Here is a 25,510-nt window from a genome sequence, read left to right as displayed (position 1 = left end):
GCATATGTTAGTTTGGGGAATGGTTTCCAAATTGAAATGTGAAAAAAAGCAAGACAAAGACTGCTCTTTTGAATCATCTGCTTTTATTATGTTAATTAAAATAAAACTCTATAAATTGCCTAAGTGCCTCTCAAGCTACATAAAAAACAAACAAACACCCAGTTGATGCATGAGAATTATAAAGATAATTTACAGTTGGTGAAGAAAACAACCTCTACTGAAAGGCAATTAAACAAGAGCTATATCACCATGTTACATTTAACATAGGAAATATATGTGCAGAAAATCAAGCAATCATCATTACTCTTATGCTTGTCTTCTGGAATGGATGCTCTTAAAATTCTGATATTGCCTCCTTTTGTTTCCACTGTAAACAAGGCTTCTCACACTTGAATGTGCACATAATCACCTGGAATCTTATTAAAATGTAGGTTCTGACACAGAAGGTCCTGAGACCTAACCAGTCCCCGGGAGTTTTCCGTGTTACAGGTTTGAATCAGACTTGATTAGCAAGGAGCCAGCAGTTGAAATGCCGAAGGGCAAGAAGTGTCAGGGTTTTCCTGTTTGTCCCACTAACTAACCAAAACCCACACTGAAATTCTTAGCTTACTTACTTAGCTTAATTCTAAGCTTAGCTTAGTTGACTCCTCTTTGCCCTGACTTCCTCTTCACTGGTGCATTCTCTGTCCCACAAAAGCGAAGGTTCTTACATACAGACACCATTTATCTAGGATGCCGTGGGTAAATGTTACCCATGTAATCTGTACACCTGAGGTCCTCTAAGAGTGGTTCCCTACTGTCCCTAATGGGGGTGTTTCTTAGCAATGGGGTCATGATAAAGAGACCCTTTACCTGATGCTACTATGGAGTAAATTTTGCCAAAACCTGAGTAATTCAGCAGTCATTTCTATTTGGCTTTAAATTACAATAGAATTTGCAGAGGATTTATTTTCTAATTACATTTTATTTAAGGCAATATTAAAATAGATTTGTATGCTCTGACCATAAACCAACTAAGAATGTTAGTGAGGAGGGGACGGGGATGAGGGTATCCATCTGGAAGCAGGAGGAAGTATATGTAGGAGAGAGAAGTCTAGGATAAAATTTTTCCCATGGATGATACATCTGTGGAAAGTCAACAGTTCATTTGTCAAATCCTATGAAACTTAGTGCAACTCAAACATGACAAATAAATATTGTATTATTTTACCACTAATGGCTTATTTAAAGTGCTGTTAAGGACACTTTTAAAAAAATTACAAACAACTATCATTTATTGAGCATCAGTCCCTAAACTAAGGGCTTCCTATGCAGTGGCTTATTAAATTTTCCCTCCATACATGTGACATAGATGCCATTATGCCAACATTATAGGTGAGAAAAATACAGCCTATTAAGGATCTTAAAAACAAAACAAAACAAAACAAAAAAATAACAACACACCAAACAACCAACTTTGTTATTGAGAGTATTTAAAGATGTCCTCCTTTCCCCCCACCTTGTTCCCTTCTACTCGGTTCCTGCCCCACCCCAGGCCTTCAACATCCTACTGTCTGTGTCCATAGGTAATGCATATATGTTTCTAAGTTCTTTGGTTTATCTCTCCCCAGTCCCTCTCCCCTCTTTCCTCTGAGATTTGTCAGTCTGTTCCATGTTTCCATGCCACTGGCTCTATTTTATTCATCAGTTTATTTTTGTTTATTAGATTCCTTTTCCATTTATTTTGATTTTTAGATACAATTGTTGATATTTATTTATTGCCATTTTATTGTTCATACTTTTAATCTTTTTTCTTCTTCTACTATTTTCTCTTCATAAAGACTATCCTTCAACATTTCATGTAATACTGGTTTGGTGGTGATGAACTCTTCAAGCTTTTTCTTGTCTGTGAAGCTCTTTATCTGACCTTCAATTCTAAATGATAGCTTTGCTGGGTAGAGTAATCTTGGTTGTAGGTCTTTGTTATTCATCACTTGAATATTTCTTGCCACTCCCTTCTGGCCTGCAAAGTTTCTGTTGAGAAATCAGCTGACAGTTTTTTGAGCACTCCCTTGTAGGTAACTGCTTATCTCTTGCTGCTTTTATGATTCTTTGTCTTTAATCTTTTGCATTTTAATTATGATGTGTCTTGTGTGGGCCTCTTTGAGTTCCTCTTTGGGTCTCTCTGTGCTTCCTGGACTTGTAAGTCTATTTCTTTTATCAGGTAGGGGAATTTTTCTGTCATTATTTCTTCAAATAGGTTTTCAATATTTTTCTCTCTCTTCTCCTGGCACCCCCATAATGTGAATGTAGGTATGCTTGAAGTTGTCCCAAACGCTCCTTATACTATTTTCATATTTTTGGATTCTTTTTTCTTTTTTGCTCTTCTGATTAGGCGTTTTTTGCTTCCTCATATTCCAAATTGCTGATTTGATTCTCAGTATCCTCTACTGTTGAATTCTTTTAAATTATTATTTCAGTTAGTATATGCATAATTTCTGACAGGTCCTTTTTCGTGTCTTTGATGTTCTAAGATTCTTGGAATTCTCATTAAGCCTCTTGAAGTTCTCATTAAGATCCTAGAGCATCCGTATAACCATTGTTTTGAACTCTGTATCTACTAGTTTGTTTGCTTCCATTTTATTTAGTTCTTTTTCTGGAGATTTCTTCTGTTCTTTCATTTGTGACATGTTTCTTTGTCTCCGCATTTTGGCTGTTTTCCTGTGCTTTTTTCTATGTATTAGGTAGAGCTGCTATGTCTCCTGGATTTGGTAGAGTGGTCTTGTGTAGTTGGTGTCTTATAGGGCCCAATGGTTCAGCTTCTCCAGTCACCTGAGCTGGGTACTCTAGGTGCACCCCTGTGTGGGCTGTGTGCACAGTCTTATTGTAGTTGAGCCTTGATTGCTGTTGACGTCACTGGGAGAAATTGACCTCCAGGCCAATTGGCTGTGAGGACCAGCTGTGACTACAGTGGAAGAGCTGCAGTACAGGAGATACCCCTATGGAATAGGACTTGCTTCAGTGGGGATTTGGTGATTACTAAGTCTGACTCTTGAGTGTATCACTCGTGGATGTGTAGAGTTGTAATCTGGTATGGTTTGAAGCTGTCCATTGGGTGCACTGGCTCTGGGGCATCTGGAGAGGTGCAAAGTCAGCTACTGCCTGAGGCTACCTGTCAGGAGCTACAGAGCTATCTGTGGATGGCTGTTACTTGTGTTAGCCTTGGAAGTGTTAGCCCAGGCAAGGCCCAGCTGTGAAGTAAGGCAGGCTGCTGCTAGTGCCAGGCCTTGTGCCTCTTATTAAATGACATGGGACATACTGAAACCAACTGCTGTTTGAGAGATTTTAAGAGAGTCTGAAGCCTGAGCCAGGACAGGCCATTCATATGGAAAAGCTGCTGCAAACAGCTTGGGTGGGGCTGAAAATTGGATGGGGTGGGGTCTCAGGGAATCATCAGGGTGGATCGAACAGTGTAAGCCAGGTTGATGGAGACTCACATACGGTGCCTGCTAGTCAGCTCTGTGATGGGGAAGGTCTCAGCATAGGAACAATGAATTCGGTGAGCACACCTATCTGCGAGAAAGCTGCCCCTGAGTTATTGCCTGGGTGCCAGACAATGCAGTTCCTCCCCATATACCCTTGGATCCCCCAAGCCTCTGCCCAGCGTGGGAGCACAGAGGGAGCCTGCTGAGTAAATCTGTGCACTGGTCCTTTAAGAGGAACTGCTGGGACTCCAGCAGCCGTGTCACTCAGCCACAATCCCCACTGGTTCTTACAGCCTGAAGTTATGGGGACTTCTCTTTCTAGCACTGGAACCCTGGGCTGGTTGTCTGGGACCCCCTGCTCCTCACAGGAGGGCTCTATAGCCAAGATATGCCTCTGAATTAAAACCATGCCACATGTGGGTATTAGAGCAACCTGTTCCATGCCTCTACCCCTCCTACCAGTCTCAACTTACTTTCTTATTTACTTTTCTAGCTGTATGACTTCCATTCAGCTAGATTTCAGGTGGTTCTGAATGATGGCTGTCCTGTATTTTAATTGTAATTTTGATGTGGTTGTGGGAAGCAGTGAGTACTGTGTTTACCTATGCCACCATCTTGGTTTTTAAGGACCTTTTTAATTGAAAAAGGCTTTTGAAAAATTTTAACCCAAACAAGCTTTTTTGTTAAAAGCTCTCTTGTATGGTTTGTTTTATATGAATAAGTAAAGCCACTATATTTAAAACTTAACTTACAAAATAGGAAACTTTAGGCTTATTATTCACCTCACCAAGAGAATATTCCTTTAAGTCATCAGTATAGGAAGCAGGGTTCTGAGTTACATATATTTAACATACATATAACTTCCCAGGTAGACATGTGCACAAAGTAAGGTATGTCTATTATAACACTGTCAATATTTCATTTATTTTGATTACTTAGGAAGTAAACCTAATATCTTCCCAAGTGTTTCCAAAATCAGCCTGATCATAATGACTTGGAAGATTATAGAATTGCCAGTCCTGTCCACTTGAAATTTCTCAATCAGTAGCTCTGAGGTGAGATCTAGGAATTTATATAGTTAATAATTCATCCATATGTTTCCTTATGATCAGGCAAGTTTGGGAAACATTAGTCTGCTGAGTAAAGCTCAGGTTTGTTTGTTTTGTTTTTTCATCTTAGCATCTAAAGTCCTCCACAACCTGGCCTTAAGGTACATTTCAAACATCTACAACATTTACCTTTGTTTAAAATGATCTATTTATTCACTGTTGTCAAATAGATACTTTTCTCCCTTGGAGCTTTGCTCAAGCTGTTCCCTCTGCCTAGAATATCCTTCTCTCATATATTTGTCCATCAGATCTTTCTTATTCATCTTTCAAGGCTCAACTCAAATTTGAACTTCTCTATAAGGGCTTTCCTGACCACAGGGCCAGGATTGTGTTCTCTCTCCTATGAACTCCCACAGCTCTTCAAACCTCTATTGCAGTGATTTCCAAAATGTGATCCCTGAATCAGCAGTATCAGTATCAGCTGGGGACTTGTTAGAAAGCCAAATTTTGGGTCCCTCTCCAGACCTACTGAATCAGAAGCTCTGGGTATGGTGCCCAGCATCTGTTTTCAAACAAGCCCTGTATGATTCCAATTCCAGGCTGGCGGGGGGTGGGGGGGGGTGGGGGGGGCAGTGAGGGGTGACCAGGCTGGCAGAGGGGGGCAGTGAGGGGCGACCAGGCCAGCATGGGGGCTGTGAGGGGTGACCAAGCCAGCATGGAGGGGCAGTTGGGGGCAACTAGGCGAGCGGGCGGGGGCAGTTGGGGGCGACCATGTCAGCAGGGGGGACAGTTGGGGGCAACCAGGCCAGCAGAGGGGGGCAGTGAGGGGAAACCAGGCTGGCAGGGGGGCAGTTGGGGTGACCAGGCCAGCAGGGAGGGCAATTTGGGGCAACCAGGTTGGCAGGGGGGCAGTTGGGGGCAACTAGGCCAGCAGGGGGGGGGGGAAGTTAGGGGCGACCAAGTCAGCAGAAAGGGGCAGTTAAGGGCGACTAGGCCAGCAGAGGGGGGCTGTTGGAGATGATCAGGCCGGTGTGGGGGGGGGCAGTAGGGGGCGACTATGCTCGCAGGTGGAGGCAGTTAGGGGCAACCAGGCTGGTGGCGGGGGGGGGGGGAGGGGAGTTTGGGGCAACCAGGTTGCGGGGGGGGGGGCAGATGGGGGCGACCAGGCTGGCGGTGGGGGGGGGCAGTTAGAGGTGATCAGGCAGAGGCGGTTAGGGGCGATCAGGCAGGCAGGCAGGTGAGCAGTTAGGAGCCAGCGGTCCTGGATTGTGAGAGGAATGTCTGACTGTCGGTTTAGGCACGATCCCTGATTGGGCAGTCGGACATCCCCCAAGGGGTCCTGATTGGAGAGGTTGCAGGCTGGGCTGAGGGGACCTCCTGGTGCACGAATTTTGTGCACCAGGCTTCTAGTTGTATCTATAAATAAATTAGATAATAACTATTGCATAGTGTGCCTATATACTACCTATCTATCTATCTATCTATCTATCTATCCATCCATCTATAAAAGCCAAGCGACCGGAACAATGGAATAATCAGAACGACTGGTCACTATGACGTGCACTGCAGCAGCCAAATGGCTCAATTGGGGCTCCAATTGGCACCCCCAACCTCCCACGGCGCCTCCCTCTGGCTGGCCCTGCCCCTGATTGCCCCCCATCCCATCAGGGGCAGGGCCGGCTGGCCAATCTTCCGTGGTGCCCTCCCGGACGACCTCCTGCGCCCCCCTCCCTGCTGGCCCAGCCCCGATTGTCCCCCATTGGGACGGGCTGGCTGGACGCCATCCGTGCATGAATTTGTGCACCGGGCCTCTAGTCAATACATAAAATTGAGATATAATTCATTGAAAATAATGGGAAATACCTTTTGTTATAGTAAAAGCCAACATAAAGTTTTACGAGTTCACTAACTGAAAAACAAGCTAAAAGAAGACAATAATCTAATTTGACTAATGTTTCATTTATTGCTTGAAGTTAAATAACAGATTCAGATAGCTACTGGATTCGTAAAAATCTTCAGTAAGACAAAACAACATTGGTGAATAATTTAGAAGATTCACTAACTAGCATTATTTTGCTTTAACAGAATACCTTTTTTCTTAAAAAAATATAAAACTAAAATTTTAAACTGGTTCTTGTCATAATTCAAAATATCTAATTAAACATAATTATTTCTAAGTAAAATTTAATTATCAGTTTACTGAAACAAAGCCACTGTAAAAGTACTTTTCCTAAAGTTACAATATAATAGGAAAATAAATAAGTCCAAATATTTTGTTGTGAAAATTTCAACAAAACTGATCAAATCCAAGAGAAATAAATCTGAACAATTATTATCTACTTTTAAAAATAAAAAAGCATGCTTTCTAATTAGGTATCTTTGTAATTTGTCTTATTAATATAAAGAGCATTGTCTTATTTTTGTTTTTAGAAAATACCATCAAATATTCCCAGAAAAGACTTCATTTTGTCAGCTTTATCATCAGGATGGTACCTACTGGGGGGAAAAAGCAAATGTAAATATAACTATTATTGTAACACAATTTATTTTAAAATACACAATAAATAATGTAGTAAATACAAAATGAATAAACTTGAAGACTGCTGAAAGCTTAATATGTCAAGTGAGAAGTTGAGAACCAAGATGGCGGCATAGGTTAACGCCGGAGTTTGCTGCTTTGAACAACTACTTCAAAAGTGAAACTAAAAGACAGAACGGACATCACCCAAAACCACTGGAACGCTGGCTGAATGGAAGTCCTACAACTAGGAGGAAAGAGAAACGCATACGGACACTCAGAGGAGGCGCAGTGCTGAAGTCAAATTCTGAGGTGCGGAGTGCGCGCGCGCGGAGCGGGCTGGCGGCGGAGGGCGCGGTTGGCGTTTTCAATCGGGAGGGAGTCGCAGACTCTGAGCTCCAGATCCAGGCGAGTCTTTAGGGACCCAGACTCAAACGGGAGAAGCGGGACTGCCTGGCTTCGGTCAGAGCGAGTGCAGCTTTCTCTCCGAGCTTTGCAGCGGGTGCTGGGACTCAGAGAGGCAGAGCCCCTGGGGACAGGACTGAGAGCCGCCATCACTGCTCTCTCCGGCCCACCCTGTTGATCCTGTGCGACCCGCCCCGCCCAAGCCCTGCACAGAGGCATTTGCCGGATAGCCTCAGGCAAAGGCTAGATTAGCACCTCCCTAGAGGACAGAAGTTCTCTCACTGCTGACACAGCTGATTCTCATAGCCACTTGGCCTGGAGGTCAAACCCTCCCTGGAATTAGCTACAAGATTTAACTATAAGACTGCGCACAAAGACCACTAGGGGGTGCACCAAGGAAGCATAACAAAATGCGGAGACAAAGAAACAGGACAAAATTGTCAATGGAAGATCTAGAGTTCAGAACCACACTTTTAAGGTCTCTCAAGAACTGTTTAGAAGCCGCCGATAAACTTAATGAGATCTACAAGAAAACTAATGAGACCCTCGATGTTATATTGGGGAATCAACTAGAAATTAAGCATACACTGACTGAAATAAAGAATATTATACAGACTCCCGACAGCAGAACAGAGGAGCGCAAGAATCAAGTCAATGATTTGAAATGCGAGGAAGCAAAAAACACCCAACCGGAAAAGCAAAATGAAAAAAGAATCCAAAAATGCGAGGATAGTGTAAGGAGCCTCTGGGACAGCTTCAAGCGTACCAACATCAGAATTATAGGGGTGCCAGAAGATGAGAGAGAGCAAGATATTGAAAACCTATTTGAAGAAATAATGACAGAAAACTTCCCTCACCTGGTGAAAGAAATGGACTTACAGGTCCAAGAAGCGCGGAGAACCCCAAACAAAAGGAATCCAAAGAGGACCACACCAAGACACATCATAATTAAAATGCCAAGAGCAAAAGATAAAGAGAGAATCTTAAAAACAGCAAGAGAAAGAAACTCAGTTACCTACAAGGGAATACCCATACGACTGTCAGCTGATTTCTCAACAGAAACTTTGCAGGCCAGAAGGGAGTGGCAAGAAATATTCAAAGTGATGAATACCAAGAACCTACAACCAAGATTACTTTATCCAGCAAAGCTATCATTCAGAATTGAAGGTCAGATAAAGAGCTTCACAGATAAGGAAAAGCTAAAGGAGTTCATCACCACCAAATCAGGATTATATGAAATGCTGAAAGGTATCCTTTAAGAAGAGGAAGAGGAAGAAAAAGGTAAAGATACAAATTATGAACAACAAATATGCATCTATCAACAAGTGAATCTAAGAATCAAGTGAATAAATAATCCGATGAACAGAATGAACTGGTGATTATAATAGAATGAGGGACATAGAAAGGGAATGGACTGACTATTCTTGGGGGGGAAAGGGGTGTCGGAGATGCGGGAAGAGACTGGACAAAAATCGTGCACCTATGGATGAGGACAGTGAGTGGGGAGTGAGGGCGGAGGGTGGGGCGGGAACTGGGAGGAGGGGAGTTATGGGGGGAAAAAAGAGGAACAAATGTAATAATCTGAACAATAAAGATTTAATTAAAAAAAAAAATAAAATGAAAAAAAAAAAAAAAAAAAAAAAAAAAAAAATATGTCAAGTGAACTTCAATATGCATAACCTTGTGGGAAGTCTTGTGGTGGAAAATTAAACTTCATAAACTGTCAGATAAGTTCCTTAGATATATCTTTAAACATATTAGAAAATAATGTCAGTTAATCAATACATCTATGACTTTGACTATTCAAGAGGTGGGGGAAACTGCTACAGAGTTACTCATAAAAATGAGCAGCAGTGGGTGATTTATTAGACTTAATGTAGCTTTTCCCCCATTGAACATGTAGAATTATGAAAGAACTGGTTGGCTAAAATATAACTTGAACTTTTGAAATATTAGCTGATCTCATTTGGATTTCTTATTTATGTATGTATGTATGTATGTATGTATGTATGTTAGTTACTACAATATTATTGACTATATTTCCTATGCTGTACTTTACATCCCCATGAGAAGGTTAGCTCATCAGGGATCTAAAATTTCAATGTCTTTAAGTACATAAAATAATCAAGGAAAAAGAATGCTGAATTTCTCTGTAAAAAATTGTTATTGGTATTTCTTGATATGTCTTTAAAGGGCTCTTACCTTAAATCAATTTTGTTTTTACATTCACTGTTTCTAACAAAGAAATCCACTTTCTTGACATAACTTGAAGAATTTGATCTTTTTTCAGAGTGAGGAAAGTATAGCCTTTCAATCACTGGTGACAGATTTTGTTGTTTTTCTTTTTGTAAATGGACCTATATTTTGAGTTTTAAATAAAACAGCCATCATTGAAAGTTTAACTATTCAAATAGAATTTAAAAGAAAAACAATGTAACACTTTAAAAAAGTATTTTCCCCAAATAAAAATAAAATAAAAAGTGCTTCTTACAATATTTGTATTTTCATCTTGTTGAGGAAATGTCACTGAGGATGCGCCAAACTTGGATGTAGCAGAATTTAATAAATAAATATCTGGCTCCTCTTGTGATGAAACAAAACTAAAAATCAAAGTTAATTATTTGTAAAATATGTCAAATAAGATAAACAAATCATTCCAACTTAGAGATCAATAATTCTCTGGAGAATATGATTAAAGTTTACCATATTTGTCACCATAAAGATTGATGCCCTGTTTCTTAAGACTCATGGAGACTTGGTGTATCTCCTTTCCTTTGGACAAAACAACAACTTAGATATTCCAAATTAGGTAAGAATACTATTTTAAAGAGCAACCGAAATAATCACTCAACTATTTTCTTTAAAAAATTGGGTCTCATGCTTAATTGTCTTTCATCTAGCAATCTGTAAATCTTTCCTAGGTCTCCCTTTTAACCCCCTTTCCTTACTCTGGTCTCCGTGTGGACAGACATTTCTAGTTATCTTCCTATGTATAACTTCATAGTAGAATTCACCTTTAATCTTCTGTATTCAATTCATTCATTAAAAAACACCTGTTATTTGCTTCCATATCTCAGATATTGTACTAGGATCTGAGAATAAAGCGGTAAGGAAATCTTCAGGGAGTTACAGTTAGTAGAGGAACAGACAATAAGGAAATACATATCACTCTACAAATCCCTACGATGATTTTTTTTGTAATCAAACTGTTTATCCTGTGCTTAACAATCTTAGGTGATACCTTACTGCCTACTATGGAGGTAAAAAACTAGAGGCCTCTAGGCTACATCCAAACTACAGACATTATAATTATTACTTTTGGAGGAGGGCACTAGAGATTATCACATTTTTAAAATTAGTTGTCAAAATTACAAGTCAGGAGATATCACATAACATTTTAGATGCCTAGCATTTTATTTTTTTAAACTAGAATATTTGACAATACTAGACACCCATTTCCTGCATAGCAACAACTCGCTGGAGCTGAGTAGTGGTTTCTCTCTTTAGATGGAATACTCTACAGTTGGCTTTGACTCACCAAGTCCTGAGGTCAGGTTGAGTCTGTAACCTATAAGATGCCTACAGACTCCTAATATGGTGCCTAATATGGCATTTAAGGTTTTTCACAATCAGACCTCAGCAATCTCAGCCTTAATGCTGTGGTCAGACCACACTTTATTGATCCTTGAGCATAAGGATGCCTTTTAAAACCTTATCCCTTACACATGCTTCTACTTGCAATGCCTTATTGAACTCCTATTTAGCTTTCAAGTCTTGTAAAAAATGAAGATTCCTGGGCTCTAGCCCCAGAGACCACAATTCAGTAAGTTTAGTGTGGGGCCCAGGAGTGTGCATTTTAAACATCACCCCCTAGGTCAGTGGTTCTCAACCTTCTGGCCCTTTAAATACAGTTCCTCATGTTGTGACCCAACCATAAAATTATTTTTGTTGCTACTTCATAACTGTAATGTTGCTACTGTTATGAATCATAATGTAAATATCTGATATGCAGGATGGTCTTAGGCGACCCCTGTGAAAGGGTCGTTCGACCACCAAAGGTGTCGCGACCCATAGGTTGAGAACCACTGCCCTAGGTGATTCTGATGCAAGTGGTCTGACAACAGCACTTTGAAAAACACAGCTCTAAGATTAAGAGGATTTAGTTTGGGTAATACTTTACAGCTTCTCTGACATCTTAAGACTTGATGCCCATCTCCAATTACATGTCAGGAGAATATAAAATTGTAAAAAGTTGTACAAAGTTGTATTCCAAACCCAAGTTCTAAAACTTGCCTGTTTGACATTTCTCTTTGGAATTTGCTCTCTGACTCTTGGAGGCATAGTTCATGTTCCCTGGTAATTGAACTCAAAGTGTTTCCAAATCCTATATAAAGAGATAACATTTTGAAATAAAATGCCAGGAAACAGCTGAATGGAGCTTTTCACAAGATCTAAAAGGGCTCACTTTATACAACAAATATGACCTGGCTAAGGAAGGAATGCATAATTCTTCTCAATAATAAAATTTCATTTGCATAGCTAAATAAGGGAGCAAAAATAAGAGAGTAAAACCACGAAATATGTAGGGTAGCTTATTAGTCACTATATTAAAAGGTCTCTAAGTCACTATTATTTACTTACTAAAGGCCTGATGCACAAAATTCATACAAGAGGCTTGGCCCTCACAGCCATGGCAGCTTGCCTCTTGGCCCTCACAGCCCTGGCTTCATCCAGAAGGACGTTTGGAAGGTCGTTTGGCTGTCTGGTCTAATTAGCATATTATGCTTTTATTATTATAGATTTTTAATTCATGTAAATGATCAAATTAAAGTTCATTCAATATTTTCAATGGTCTACACGTAATTAAGTTAATTAAAATGTTTCTATACACAGGGAAACATATTGTAATTGATTTTCCCAGTGTCAAAGCTATGCCTCATAGGATTAGGCTGTCTTGAATGAACAGTATAAATTGCTTCTTAAGTTGCAGTAGACAGTGCTTTTAATTTTGAGGTAGGGACCAGTAGTTGTCTTGTAATATAGGAAACTGTGCCTACTGATCCCATGCTGGAGATTTTTCTGGTCTACGTTGTGAAGGTGGTCAAATCCTATTCCTTCTGAAAGGAGTATTAGCTCTTTAGGTAATTCTTAGAACCCTGAAACAATATTTCAACTTCTATTTGCTTCCTTAAGAAAGCCTTTTTGAAAATAGGACTGGGGTGGAAACATTAAAAGTAAACTATAATTCTGAGGAAATGATTTCCCTTCTTGCAGCCATCATGGGAGAGACTGTCATCATCTCACTGTCATGTCATACACTTACCAAGATTTCCACTTCACTGTTTTAGTGAACAGGAGTAAGTCTGCCAGTAACTCAAGGAACTAAATCCCATTATTTTTGGATTGAATATGACTTAAATACAATATTTAATGCAAAGAAATAAATCCTTTCCTATTTATTTGTACCTGATAAAGTTAATAGTTCTCCTATAAATAAAAGTTATCTTTATTTTCTTGGCTAGCAGATGAATACTTTTAGAAAGGAAATATTTTTGTCCCAAATATTAGCAGACCATGTGTGATCTTAGAATGGAGAGCTGGATAGTTTGTTTTATGAGAAAAAATTGAATAAACAATCTGAATTTGAATAGGGCCTTTAACTAGATAGGGGAACAACAGAATAGAAAAAGCTTATTTGTATACTATCCTCATGGAAGGACCTTGACCCTTGTCCTCAGGAGGAGGAAATGCTATCTGTGGAAGGGTCGAATTTTCAGTTCTGCTAAAAATTATAATCTTAACAAACCAAAGCTAATTAAGCAAACAAATAAAATAAGACAAAAAAAATTAGTCCCAGAGGCTGAACTGAAAAACATTCAAAGAATATCTCAAGAAGTTATTTCATGCTAACATACAATTTTACCTGATGTTTTTGTGTTATCAGCTGAAAAGCTAGTAACTTCCATTAAGTTTTCATCATCAAAATCATCCCAAACTTCATTTTCCAATTCGAAGTTCACATTCAAAGCTTCTGAAAATGGAGAGTTGTTTTTATCCACATCTATCAAATTCTGGTTTCCAGATGCATTAAAATTTCTGTTAAACAGCACTGCTTGAGGAGCTTTTTCATTTAAAGTTGTAGAATAGATCCAGCTAGAAAAATCTGCCATGGGTATGGAGAAAAGAGTATAGGTACTTTCTAAACCATAAGCATATCATCTACTGATCTATCAAACATACCTTTTAAGTATAAAACAGAGGTCTTGAATAGCTTTCAAAAGCATTGGGTCAAGCATTATTGAATACTGTTTAACCAATTCTATTCACTCAATTACACACACTGATAGTTGAGCTGACTTTAATTTTTAATGGATTCTTGTAGATTGAATAAAATTTCCATCTTAATTCCTATATGAGAATAACCCCACTCCAAGCTAGAGTTATTACTGGAAAATGGTCTTCCTCCCTTCAGCTCTTCTCCCTACAAGTTAATTTTTAGTATTTTTATGAAATATATTTATCCAAAATATATCTTAATTTTTCTCCTGCTAAAAAATCTTTAGTGTTATACATTGTTTGAAGGCTGGGCTTAGAGCCAGACTACCTGGGTGAAAATTCCACCTTCCTCATTTACTGGTTGTATGATCTTAGACAAGAAACTTAAACCCGCTGAGCCTAGTTTTCTCCTCTGTGGAATGATAATAACATCTACAAGATTGTTATGGGGACTAAATGACTTCTCTTGTGCAGTTTTCCATGCCAGTGTGCTAATAATTGTTTAATGACTGCTTCTCCAAAAAGTATGAATATACATACATATTGTTTGTTTTATGTATTATATATATTTATTATAAGCAAAGGATATGTAGCACACAAAATTTGCAAATAATAAAATATACAGCATGCTTTATTATAAGTTCCATATATCTAATTGATTCTCACTGAATGTTTTCATTGAATTTTGCCAAACTTTAACATCTATGGTTGCAACTGACAAGTGAATGTAATTCTCACATGAATGTTGTTTGATATTTTTGTTGACGTTAACAAATAGGATAAAAGTTAAATAACAAAGACATATGTTGGGACTTTACCCATTCATCCACTGACTCAAGCAACTTGTTTGCTGAATTGGATTATATTTTTCAAATACTAGATGAATACTCCCTCAGTTTTTTTTGTGCTATTCACAATGTAATGGCTACAGACACAATACACTTCTAAATTTAATTTGTACTATTAACATTTTCTACATCACCTTTTTAAGTCTAAACAACAAACAAAACAATAAACCAAGTCTTGATTTGTGTGTTTGCTGATTTCCATGGTATAAATACTTACACTTTGGTTGATTTTAAGGTATCAACATAACATCACTGAATGCAAAGTTGAAAAGAAAGGCTAATAGCACCCTATTGTATAATATTTTCACTATATAGATACAAATATAGATGTAAAGAATCTCAAGAACACAGACAATAAAACATAGTAGAATAAGTAGGATCTGATTACTTTTGAGTACTTATAACCTTTGTTTTTAATATTTTTTATTTAATTGAAAGTTTATATATAATTAAACTTCTAATAATAGTTGAAAGATTCCCAAAATTTTAATAATAATCTCTCACAAGCCAGTATAAGCTTGCTCCAATCACTGCTAAGTTTCCTTCATTTTAAGGATCTTCTATCTTCTTCTTCACCTTTCCAAATCCTATTTTGTCCTTCAACTGCACCTACAACTACAGTTCACATTATTCTACTTTGTCCTTAAACTTCACCTACAACTACAGTTCACATTATTTTGTACATTGGTACACATTCACAATATAATATGTCCTAAAAATAGAACTAGGTACAAAGTGCATAGGGAATAGGACCTAAACTTACAATGGCAGTCAGAGTAACCACCTTTCAGATAGTAACATGGTAAGATGGTAACATTGGAATTTGAACTTGATAGAATTTTGTGACTATGGAGCAGGGCAAGAAGGAAAGTCAAGATATTCCATGAAGGGAGAACAGCATGTGAAAAGCATAACAGTATGAGAGACAAGAGAGTGCTTGGAAAACTGTATGTTTTCAGATTTTATGGAACACAAAGTAGAAGGAGAAGGCAGGGCCCACTGAGATTGCATAGGCAGTTAAGTGTGAGATTGTGTTGAAGCTTGTTTGACATGTTAAGAAATTTACTTTATTTTTCTTATAGGCAATGAATATTAAAAATATTTTAGCAAGAAGCTTACATGATCAGGTATGCCTATTAGATCACTTGGAATAGTATGAATTAGAGGATGAGATTGGAAGCAAAGAAAAAAAGTTAAGAAAGCCACTGCAATAAGTGAAAGACAATGAATATTTAAATTAGAGTAACAGCAGAAGAAACAGAGAGGAAAAATAGATATAGAGATGTTTAGGTGGTAAAATACATAGGACTTGGTGATTAATTACATGTGAGGTAAGATATTTAGGCTGACTCTTTTCTGCCTTTTAGCAGCTTGGAAAATAAGAGAGTTCTTTCACTCAGCTAAGGAAAAATGAAAAGGAGCAGAGTGAGGTATAGAGAAAACAGAAAGAAAGAATTCAGATGCTGACATGTTAACTTTTAGGTGGATATGTCTAGAAAGGTGATGCATAAATGGGTCAGGGGCTAGACAGGAAGATCTATATGGGAGTATAGATTTAGAAATCATCCAAAGATAGGTAGTAATTGAAGACATGGGCTTAGGTGACATTGCCTAAGAAAGCTTTATAAAGTGAGAAGAAACAAACAAACAAAAAGGATCCTTTTGCAACATGAACAGAAAGAAAAGCCCGAGCAGTTGAAGAAGTGGCAGGAGACCCGGTTTTGAGCGGTTTAATCGAAACCAAAGGAGAGATTTCCAAAAGGAAGGACAAGACAGTGTGTCAAACACTACAAAGCTCAAAGAAAATGGAAGTTGAAAGGAGTTCATTGAATTCAGCATGTAGGAGGTCACTAAATGGTCTGAGAAAAAGCAGTTTCAAAGGAGTGATGGAGAACTCAAATTTTAGTGAGTGAAGAGTGATAAGGAGGTAAAGAAGTGAGGACAGTGAGTATAAATTGCTCTTTCAAAATTTTTGTTTCAATGGGAAAGAAAGAGATAGAGAGTATAAAGACTACTGATTCTGTTTTTAATCTGCCTGGCATGCTTTTCTTTCTTTTAGTAGGAGTATCTTTCTTGTTCTTTGAGGAAACTGCCTCCAACATTCCATGTGAGGCTGGTGAGGATGTCATTCATTGCACTCTGGCTTCCCCAGTGCCACAGTGGGTGGAACACATGGCCCAGTCTTCAGGGTACAGGGAATACTTAAAGCAGGGGTGGGGAACATCTAGGCTGAGGACCATATAAGGCCTGAGAAATTTGGTCTGGCCCTGCCAAGGGATTAGGGGTGAGTTAATTAAACATTTGACCAAATATAGTGGGCTAATTTGTAAGTTGATAATTTTGTATGGCCCTTGAATGATGTTAAAAATATCCCAATGGCCCTTGGCAAAAAAAAAAAAAAAAAAAAAAGGTTTCCCACTCCTGGCTTAAAGAATGAACACAACGCTCAAATGAGGCCAATTGGGATGAACTCTGGTCTGCCAAAGCTAAGAGGGAACACTGCATTTTTCTACTGAAGCTGTTAAACTGGGAAAATGTGAGCTGGGGGCATATTACCATGTGAGAAATCCCACTTAAAAAATAAAGCCAATTAATAACCAGGATATCTAAATAAATGAGTGAAAACCAGAGGCATGATGGAATCATTTGAATGCCTGGATCTAGAAAGATTAAAGCCAGATAACCTGTCTGGACTTAGCTTACATGAGATAATTGGTTTCCTTTTTTTGAACAGAATTTCTAGAAGTCAAAAAGGCCATAACTAGTCAGCTGGGGACATGGAGCTGAAGAGAAAGGAGATTTGAGCATATTTATACGCTAACGAGAAAGAGACAACAGGGAAGAGAGCTTGTAAAAATGTGGGGGAAAGAGAGGGATAAATGGTCTTTAAGTCCCAGGTAAGACAGGATTGGAAAGATTACGATTGCCAGTGGAAAGATAAACCCTGAATAGAAGAAAAGACCATTCTTTTTTAAGACAAATAGAAAGTTAATGATGGGTGTGGAGACAAAGAAATATAGAGTTGTGGGGTGGAAAGTTGAAAGAGTTCATATATTATTGGCTCAATTTTTAATTCTCACAGATAACTAAAAGTCAATTTCAATTTATAGAAATGGTGCTGAACTGGGAATCAAAAGATATGGATTCTATTTCTGGTTCTGCCATTAATTGGATGTGATTTTGGACAAGTCATTTAAACTCTCAAAGTTCTTGGCTTCTTTCACGGTAAAATGAGAAATTAAAATGTTATGATTCAACATGCTTTCTCATAAAATTTCTGGCATTTTTCTTCTTCCCTTTTGGAAATTGGAATACAGATAATAAAACTTGCTATGTTTTTCTAAAAACATTTCTAAGAGCAATATTGGAATAGATTTACAGTATGTTTTGTCACTAAAGGCTAATGTGTGAAAAGTATAGTTTACATTATTCTTAGTAATAATAGTACCAAATACTATGGTAAGAGTTTTACATACATTATCTCATTTAATGCTAAAATATAACCAGATGAGGGTATCAAGAAAAACGGGTAAGTATAGTATGAAAGGTTACACAACTACTAAATGGCAGAGCAAAAATACTATCTAATAAAAGAGTAATATGCAAATTGACCATCACTCTAACACACATGATGGCCAGTAGGGCAGGGCAGTTGGGGGGACCAGGCCTGCAGGGGAGGGCAGTTGGGGGCGACCAGGCCTGCAGGAGAGGGCAGTTAAGGACAATCAGGCCAGCAGAGGAGCAGTTAGGCATTGATCATGCTGGCAGGGGAGTAGTTAGGGGTGATCAGGCTGCAGGCAGAAGCAGTTAGGGGCAATCAGGCAGGCAGGCAGGTGAGTGGTTGGGAGCCAGCAGTCCTGGGCTGTGAGAGGGATGTCCCAGATTGGAGAGGGTGCAGCCTGGGCTGAGGGACACCTCCCCCTCCCCGTGCACGAATTTCATGCACCAGACCTCTAGTATACTATATAGATCCTTCTTTCAAAAGAGGGGATAGTCACTGCAAGAGAGGGGCAGAAAGATGGCGGATGTGGTCATGGGCAGAGACAAGTGACAGGAGAAGTGCCTCCTGTCACTGCCCCTGTCCTGCATCTGGGTCATCATGAAGAGCTCGCCCGAGGTGTCCAGAATCAAACAGGAAGCACTCATGCTCATGGCTAACACTATGGAACACTTTGTTCAATATCTAGCCACCTATTCCTACAGACATGGCAGTGGAAAAGAAAAGTGGAAAATCACTTACAATGATTTATTAAATACTGCAGAAGAATCAGAAACTTTCCAGTTTCTTGCGGACATATTACCAAAGAAGATACCAGCCAGTATATATCTAAAAATACTTAAGTAGAAGAGAGAAGAAGAAGAGGAGGGGGATAACAATGTTGATGAAAGTGATGATAAAGCAGAATCCTACATCCCAAAAAAAATTCTTTTGAAGTCCACCTAGTGAGGAGGATCCTGGATTAGCCCAGTCTTCAGTCTCCTCACCTTTCAGAGGCTTCAAAGACACTGTGCTCCTTCCTGGGATGCAGGGCCTGATGCACCTACACCATAAATGTCCAGAAGGAAAGTTGTCAGGCCCACAATGTAGTTGGAGGGCATAAAGAGAGAGCTGTCTGTACAGCCAAAGACAATTCTGCTTAACTTTCATTTAGGGATAGAATTCAAAGAGCTTCTAAATACCAGTTATGTAAAAGCAACTACATTCAGTTTTAACTCAATGTAGTTTATGTTACATTTTGTTACATTATATGTAGTATGCTACATTTACATTTTTGTATTTCAAGAAAATTTGAATATTTGTCTAAATACTGCATTTTGAACTTAAAAGTTTTTAAATTAAAAGTTGTATTTTTTTTAACTTTCCATTGCACTGTTTTACTGTGAACATCTGCTATTTTTGTAAAATAGTTTTTATACTTTAAATAACAAACTAATCAACTGAATTTAGTTGCTAAAGGGAATTTATCTTATCCCTCAGGTGGGTTGGGGCATAACACTTGAAACCTACTGATTTCTATCAAATGAAGACCAGGGTGAATCACTGACTTGCTCACACAGAGTTGAACAGAGCCTTGGTTAGGACCCAGGACTTCATTGGGGACTCAAAGGCAGAAGTCTCTTCTAAACATTCCCTGCCTCAGAAAGAATAAGTAAATAGAATATAAAGATATGGTTCATCACCTCTGAACATTTATAAGTCCCTAAAGTGAAGCAGCCCAGGAGTGAAAGACCATACAGAAGCCCAGACCAGCAAAGAACTGTCCAGCCATGTCACTGTTGTTGAAAACCACTAAGTTTTACAGTGTCTTGTTATACAACAATAACTGATACAATATACTTTAAAAAATAATACACTGTTGTCTCAGAACTGTCCAGATGCCAGCACGCTATTATAATTCTGCTTTCTGATATAGTGAAAAAATGTTCCTTTAAAAAAAAATGTTCCTTTTAAGAAATATTTAAACTTAGAAAAAAAGAAAAAGAAAAAGCCAAACCCCAACCACAAGCTAAATTGAATATTTAATACATTCTGTAGGAATATAAGGAATACAACAAAGATGAGAATTTTATAATATACGTTAGACATTTATGTAAAAACTGTTCCATTTTTCCCAAAGAAATTTCCTCAGTTTCTTGTCTTTGCTATTTTCTTCGGAGCAATAACCTGTAATTTCTACTCTAGTAGATAAGGGGCTCCATTGTGTTGGGCAGTAATTATAACTTTATGTTTCAAGTCATTATCACCTCCAAACACTCCCTTTAATTTATTTCACTGCAGTCTCACTGTACTGTTTCATAGTGAAAACACACTCCACTCAAATTCAAAGAGCCTGAACAGAAGCTAGAAGCCCAAGGATGTTTAGGTACTGCTTTAGTAACAATGTCTACTGGCACACACCTCCTATTCATTCATACTATTAAAGCTATGTTAATGAAAAAGGAACTCGGGAATGAGATCATTAACTATAACCAAATACATTCTAAATATAAATACCATGTGTTTCCTGATCAGTATCAGGCAAACATCTAAACCATCCACCCAGAGTTCTAAGAGAAAAAGGTCAGAGACAATTACAAAGAAGGTGCTTCACATTATTAGGTCCATTTTGAAAACAAGGAGGGTCCTGGGTTAATGCCTTTAGTCTTTCTTTTTATCGGAGATTTCTGTCGATCCTGATGTTGGTAATCCATTCATGTCTGCACCCTTATAGTCTATTTTGCCTTTGCTTGTGTCATTGGATTCTTGCACAGCTTTTCTAGGCCATATGCGACTAACAAAGGGGGAAATCAGAGGGTATATGTATGGCTCCAGTAACTTTTTGTAGATCCAGAGCAGAACTGGAATGATGATACAAGGAATGCACACCACTGTCCCAGGTGGGAGCTCCTGAGCCACAACCACCAAGCCCAAATGGAAATGTCTGCACTTCCGGAGGGAGGGACCTCAAAAGTTGTATGTATTTTTGCAGTAAATGCTCTGTAGATCAAATTTTAGAACCCTCTATTATTCTAATGCCTTCCTTATTACCTGTGACACCTTTGTGAAATTTAAAAATAAGCATTTCTAGCATTTTTATCCCTAGAGAAAAATTTCAAGTCAAATCATAAATCTAAAAAGAAATTAGTACCTCTGCATAAGCATATTCTTCTTAAACATTTTAGAATCTTTTGTATATTGAAGATATCTCATTTACTGTTCCTTTCTTTACACCCACGATAACTTTTTATTATCCATAAGAGAAAACCATAAGCTCTGTATTTTTTCACATTGGGTAAATTTTTGGCTCTTATCCTTTTAATCTTTTTAAAAAAATTGAGTTATTTACACCCAGTAAAAGCATCCTTAATGTTCAATCTGTTGGTTGTGTAAGCAAGTAGTTCCATCACCCCAAATATTCCCACATACCCTTTTCCCTATTCCCAGGCAACCACTGATGTTTTCTGCTCTCTTGTTTTTAAAGTTTATTTTTTAAAATAAATTTTAAAATCCAAAAAAGGGGGGTAGCATTAAGCAACACAGTTTTCATTGGAGGTTAAAGTATCATGATGAGACTTTTATATCATATATAAATTGGATTTGGAATAGTGGGCAGAAAAGAAATAAAAGTAGAAAAACTCTGTGAAAACAACATACTAGTAAAAGTAAGTACAGGGAAGGATAAACTCTGCTATGCAGTACAAGGAGTAAGTTATAGGTTGAAGAGAGATAAAAATAAGAGGGTTGAAAATCTTATACCTTCTAAGCATGTTGTAGTGACATTCAGGCTTTGAACAATTGGAAAAATGCTCTGATCCTCTAGGTGAGATCAGGGGATTCTTCTTAATCTTATATTGGGCCTAATGGCTATCATGGTGTCATAAGAAGTTGTGGGTACTCCAGCCCTTGCTTACTTAAGATCTTAAATTAGGGCTAGAAGAAGCATAATGACAGCTTAAAGAAAAGTGTGGCAATAGATACCAAGACCTTTTGGTATGGTTCAATAGATACACACATGAAATTATTTTCAGAAAACCCCACGCTTATCATTTCTACATATAGTTACTGAAAAAACAACTCTATGGCCAGGATTATTTCTCACACATTTTAACAGACTGGTTATTAAATATGACCCAATATGATGCTCTTAATGGCAGGATCCAGACTAATGATGAGCCAATCACAATATTAAAAAAATGTATATGCATTATCTCATTAATTGAATGACAAACACAGATAAAAGGCAAACCTAGATTACACACCAGCTATATCCTATAAATTAGATTATATTCTTACTAGAGGCCGGGTGCACGAATTTGTGCACCTGTGGGGTCCCTTGGCCTGGCCTGTGGGGATTGGCTGAAACTGGCTCTCTGACATCCTCTGAGGGGTCCCAGGTTGTGAGAGGGTGGTTCTTGGGTGGCGCACCCCAGAATCGGGCTCCTTCCTCTGATTCTGGGTGTTACCTGAGAACCGCAGCTGCCAAGTCACTGCAGCTTGGCAGCTCCTGTGTTGAGTGTCTGTTCCCTGGTGGTCAGTGTGTGTCATAGATATTGGTGGGCTGCTTAGGCTTTTATATATATAGATATATCACAGAAATTGTAAGAGTCATAGGTTTTAGAGATATTAAAGGTCACCTAATTTAATCTCTTAATTTTAAAGGTAAGGCCCAAAGAAATAATTTTCCCAAGGTCACATGGTCATTTTGTAAAATTGGACTAATTTTATAAACAACATTATTTTGAATAATTCTAAAGATACGTAAAAGTAATAGTACAGCATTTTAATACCTTCTGTACTCAAAGATCCCTTATTTCCTCAGCTTTTCCTCATAGTATCTTTAAATAAAAATAGTCAACACTATATAGGGAAGATTTTTTTTTTTTTTAATTCTAAGACAGATATAGTAAGACCATCTGAAATAACAGATCCAAAGAATTTAAAATTGGTTCAATAACCCAAGAGAAAAATGTTGCCAAATTTATAATCATAATGATTTCAGATGTTGATTTTTCTTTTTCTTTTTTCTTTCTTTTTTTTTGTAATTCAATTCTTTATTAAGGAAATTTGATTCTTTTGTTACAATTTTAGACTTGTGCTTGCAAACATTTAACATGGGGTTGGGGAGGGGAAACCAAGAACAACCCACACCACCCTTTCCTTTCCCCAGCTTCTGCTGCAGAAGCTGGACCTAGAATAGAGTTCCAGAGAGGGGTTTTCACTTGAACCTTGCCTGGCTCGAGCTCCGGGGCCCCGAAATGCCTTCATAACCTGGGAACCGGGCTCTGGGTAGTGTTGGGGGAGCTCTAGGCCGCCGCCTCCTAGATTGTGTTGGGGAACAGCTGGGTCGCCACCTCCCAGACAGCGTCGGGGGGACCGCTGAGTCGCCTTCTCTTGAACAGCATCGGGGGACCGCTGGGTCCCCTTCTCTTGAACAGCGTCGGGGGACCACTGGGTCGCCTTCTCCCGGACAGCGTCGGGGGACCGCTGGGTCCCCTTCTCTTGGACAGCGTCAGGGGACTGCTGGGTTGCCTTCTCCCGGACAGCATCGGGGGACCGCTGGGTCCCCAGATTTTTCAATAACATTATTTGTTAATCCAAAATAATGAGAAATCATATTCTCTCTCAAGTCAATATCAATGGTAATTTACCTTTATCTTGATAATCAGATGGTTCTTGTTGAACATTTGCACAGATTTCATGCTGATCCCTCTGCTCCAGTATAGATAATTCAGGTGTGTTTAAATATTCTGACCTTTATAAAGATAAATAAAACTGTAAAAATTCTAAAGAAAATAATGAAATTAATTTGACTCTGAAAAATACTTATTCATATAAATGAAAAAAAAAAAGGGATGGTTCATTCACTCAACATTTCTATGATAAACTGTAGCAGCCTGGATAGTAAAGGGTAAAAAACAGGTTTTAATAGAATCAAGAGATACTTAGTCATCTTTATAGGCCCCAAATATGTAGACTATCTGCTATCTATGTATAGCCTTAAAAATCTGTTGCTAATGCTACTTTCTGTTAGATAGAAAAGATAGGATCTCTTGACGTAGTGTTGGCACCTGTTCTGCATGAGTTAAGTATATTAAATATCATCCCTGCATATAAAATTCCCTTATCCGAATGGGAAATGACATATAGTATTGCCATCTAGGCATCAAAACATAGGTAAAGGATGCTGACTTATTAACTAGGAATACGAGCTTCAGTTATTTCACCTATACAATGGAATAAAAATACCTTATGTTAAGGGCAAAAGACATAATATATAAAAGTAAAAATTTTTAATTATAAAGTATTTTATTATAAATCTGAGGTATTACTAGTATACAGTGGACCTCTAAATGGAAAAGGTTAGACTTTGTACACAAACATGAATTCTCTTTTTAAACTATACTCGTCAGCTGTCAAATTTAGAAAGCAGAGAGAGCCTGATAGAATGACATATAGGATGGGTAGTTTCTGAGGGAAGAGATTATTCAATGAATGTTAAAGTATTCTTTAACAGTAGAGTTCTAAGTCAGTTTAGGGTCTGAAAGATAATGTAACTCTTATGATGTCATTACCTTATGTAACCAAATTATTACCATGATTTGAAAGTAGCTAGTTACCAACCTTCTCTGGGTAAATGACTACTTGGAGGAACACAGAGTTTATGATGAATATTTTACCTTGATATACTAGGAAGAGAAGCTTTTGGAGTAAAACCAAACTCCTTAAGGTCCACACTTTGAGATTTATTCATTTGCATCTATTAATGAAAAAAAAGTTTGGCTACCAATTTCACATCAATACCTTTTAACAAATGAGCCAAATAGTAAAATTCCTGCTGGTACATAAAGACCAAAAACTAATGAATTATGAACTCAGGCTAGTTCTCAAATCATATTTCCTTCTTAGGCCCTTCTTAAATGTAGATATTCTTCAAGGTTCTTTACTAGACATTATTCTCACTCTACACATTCTCAATCAAAGATTTCATCTACTCCCGTAGCTTTAATGATTAACTACATGTGAATGACTCTCAAATATATATTTTTAGCTTAGCTCTCTCCTAATTTTCAAACAGTTTTGTCTGGCTGTCTGTAAAACAACTTTAGCTAGACATATTGCAGGCCTCTAAATTCACTATTTCCCAAATTGAACTTATAGTGTCTCTACACCTCCAAGCTTGCTTTTCCTTCAGAGTTCCTACCCCAATGAGGCCCTACATTTTTTCCCAGTTGCTCGAGCCAGAAAGTTGGTCATTATCTTTAACTACTCCTCTGTCACCCCTCATAACCATTTAAGTACCAAGCTAGTTGATTCTATCTATGGAAAATATTTTATACTTCTCTGTGTTGCTACTTGCCACTACACTAGACTAGGCAATCATCTTGCTTGCATTATTGTAAAACCCACCTAATGAATCCTTACATTCCTATTGTATCATTCACTAATCCATTCTCTACATTGCATACATA

General features: G+C 38.2%; 2 protein-coding genes and 1 pseudogene across 3 annotated transcripts in view; 1 reads left to right on the top strand and 2 right to left on the bottom strand.

The window, feature by feature from the left end:
- Positions 1-6,454: 6,454 nt before the first annotated feature.
- Positions 6,455-25,510, bottom strand: part of HFM1 (helicase for meiosis 1) — a gene marked incomplete at its 5' end in the record, with an annotated part of 104,844 nt that continues 85,788 nt past the window's right edge. The window contains 7 exons of the mRNA XM_081087768.1: positions 6,455-7,009; positions 9,639-9,793; positions 9,928-10,036; positions 11,730-11,820; positions 13,360-13,599; positions 23,690-23,793; positions 24,719-24,798. Coding sequence (XP_080943894.1) covers positions 6,940-7,009; positions 9,639-9,793; positions 9,928-10,036; positions 11,730-11,820; positions 13,360-13,599; positions 23,690-23,793; positions 24,719-24,798 — 849 coding nt within the window. The 3' untranslated portion in view covers positions 6,455-6,939. The remainder of the gene's footprint in view (positions 7,010-9,638; positions 9,794-9,927; positions 10,037-11,729; positions 11,821-13,359; positions 13,600-23,689; positions 23,794-24,718; positions 24,799-25,510) is intronic.
- On the top strand, positions 18,579-19,004 carry LOC308516918 (chromatin accessibility complex protein 1-like; annotated as a pseudogene). The gene has a single exon. The product of its transcript is annotated as a chromatin accessibility complex protein 1-like (transcript).
- LOC308516917 (UPF0729 protein C18orf32 homolog) lies at positions 20,700-23,624 on the bottom strand (the record flags this gene model as incomplete). Its single annotated transcript, XM_081087987.1, has 2 exons — positions 20,700-20,948; positions 23,427-23,624. The coding sequence occupies 2 exons, from the start codon at positions 23,622-23,624 to the stop codon at positions 20,700-20,702; spliced, it is 447 nt and encodes a 148-aa protein (XP_080944113.1).

The sequence above is a fragment of the Myotis nattereri genome (genome assembly GCF_964212035.1).
Source record: "Myotis nattereri genome assembly, chromosome: 3".
NCBI classification, from domain to species: domain Eukaryota; kingdom Metazoa; phylum Chordata; class Mammalia; order Chiroptera; family Vespertilionidae; genus Myotis; species Myotis nattereri.
Note: the sequence above shows the minus strand (reverse complement) of the source record. Positions and strands in the feature narration are given on the sequence as shown.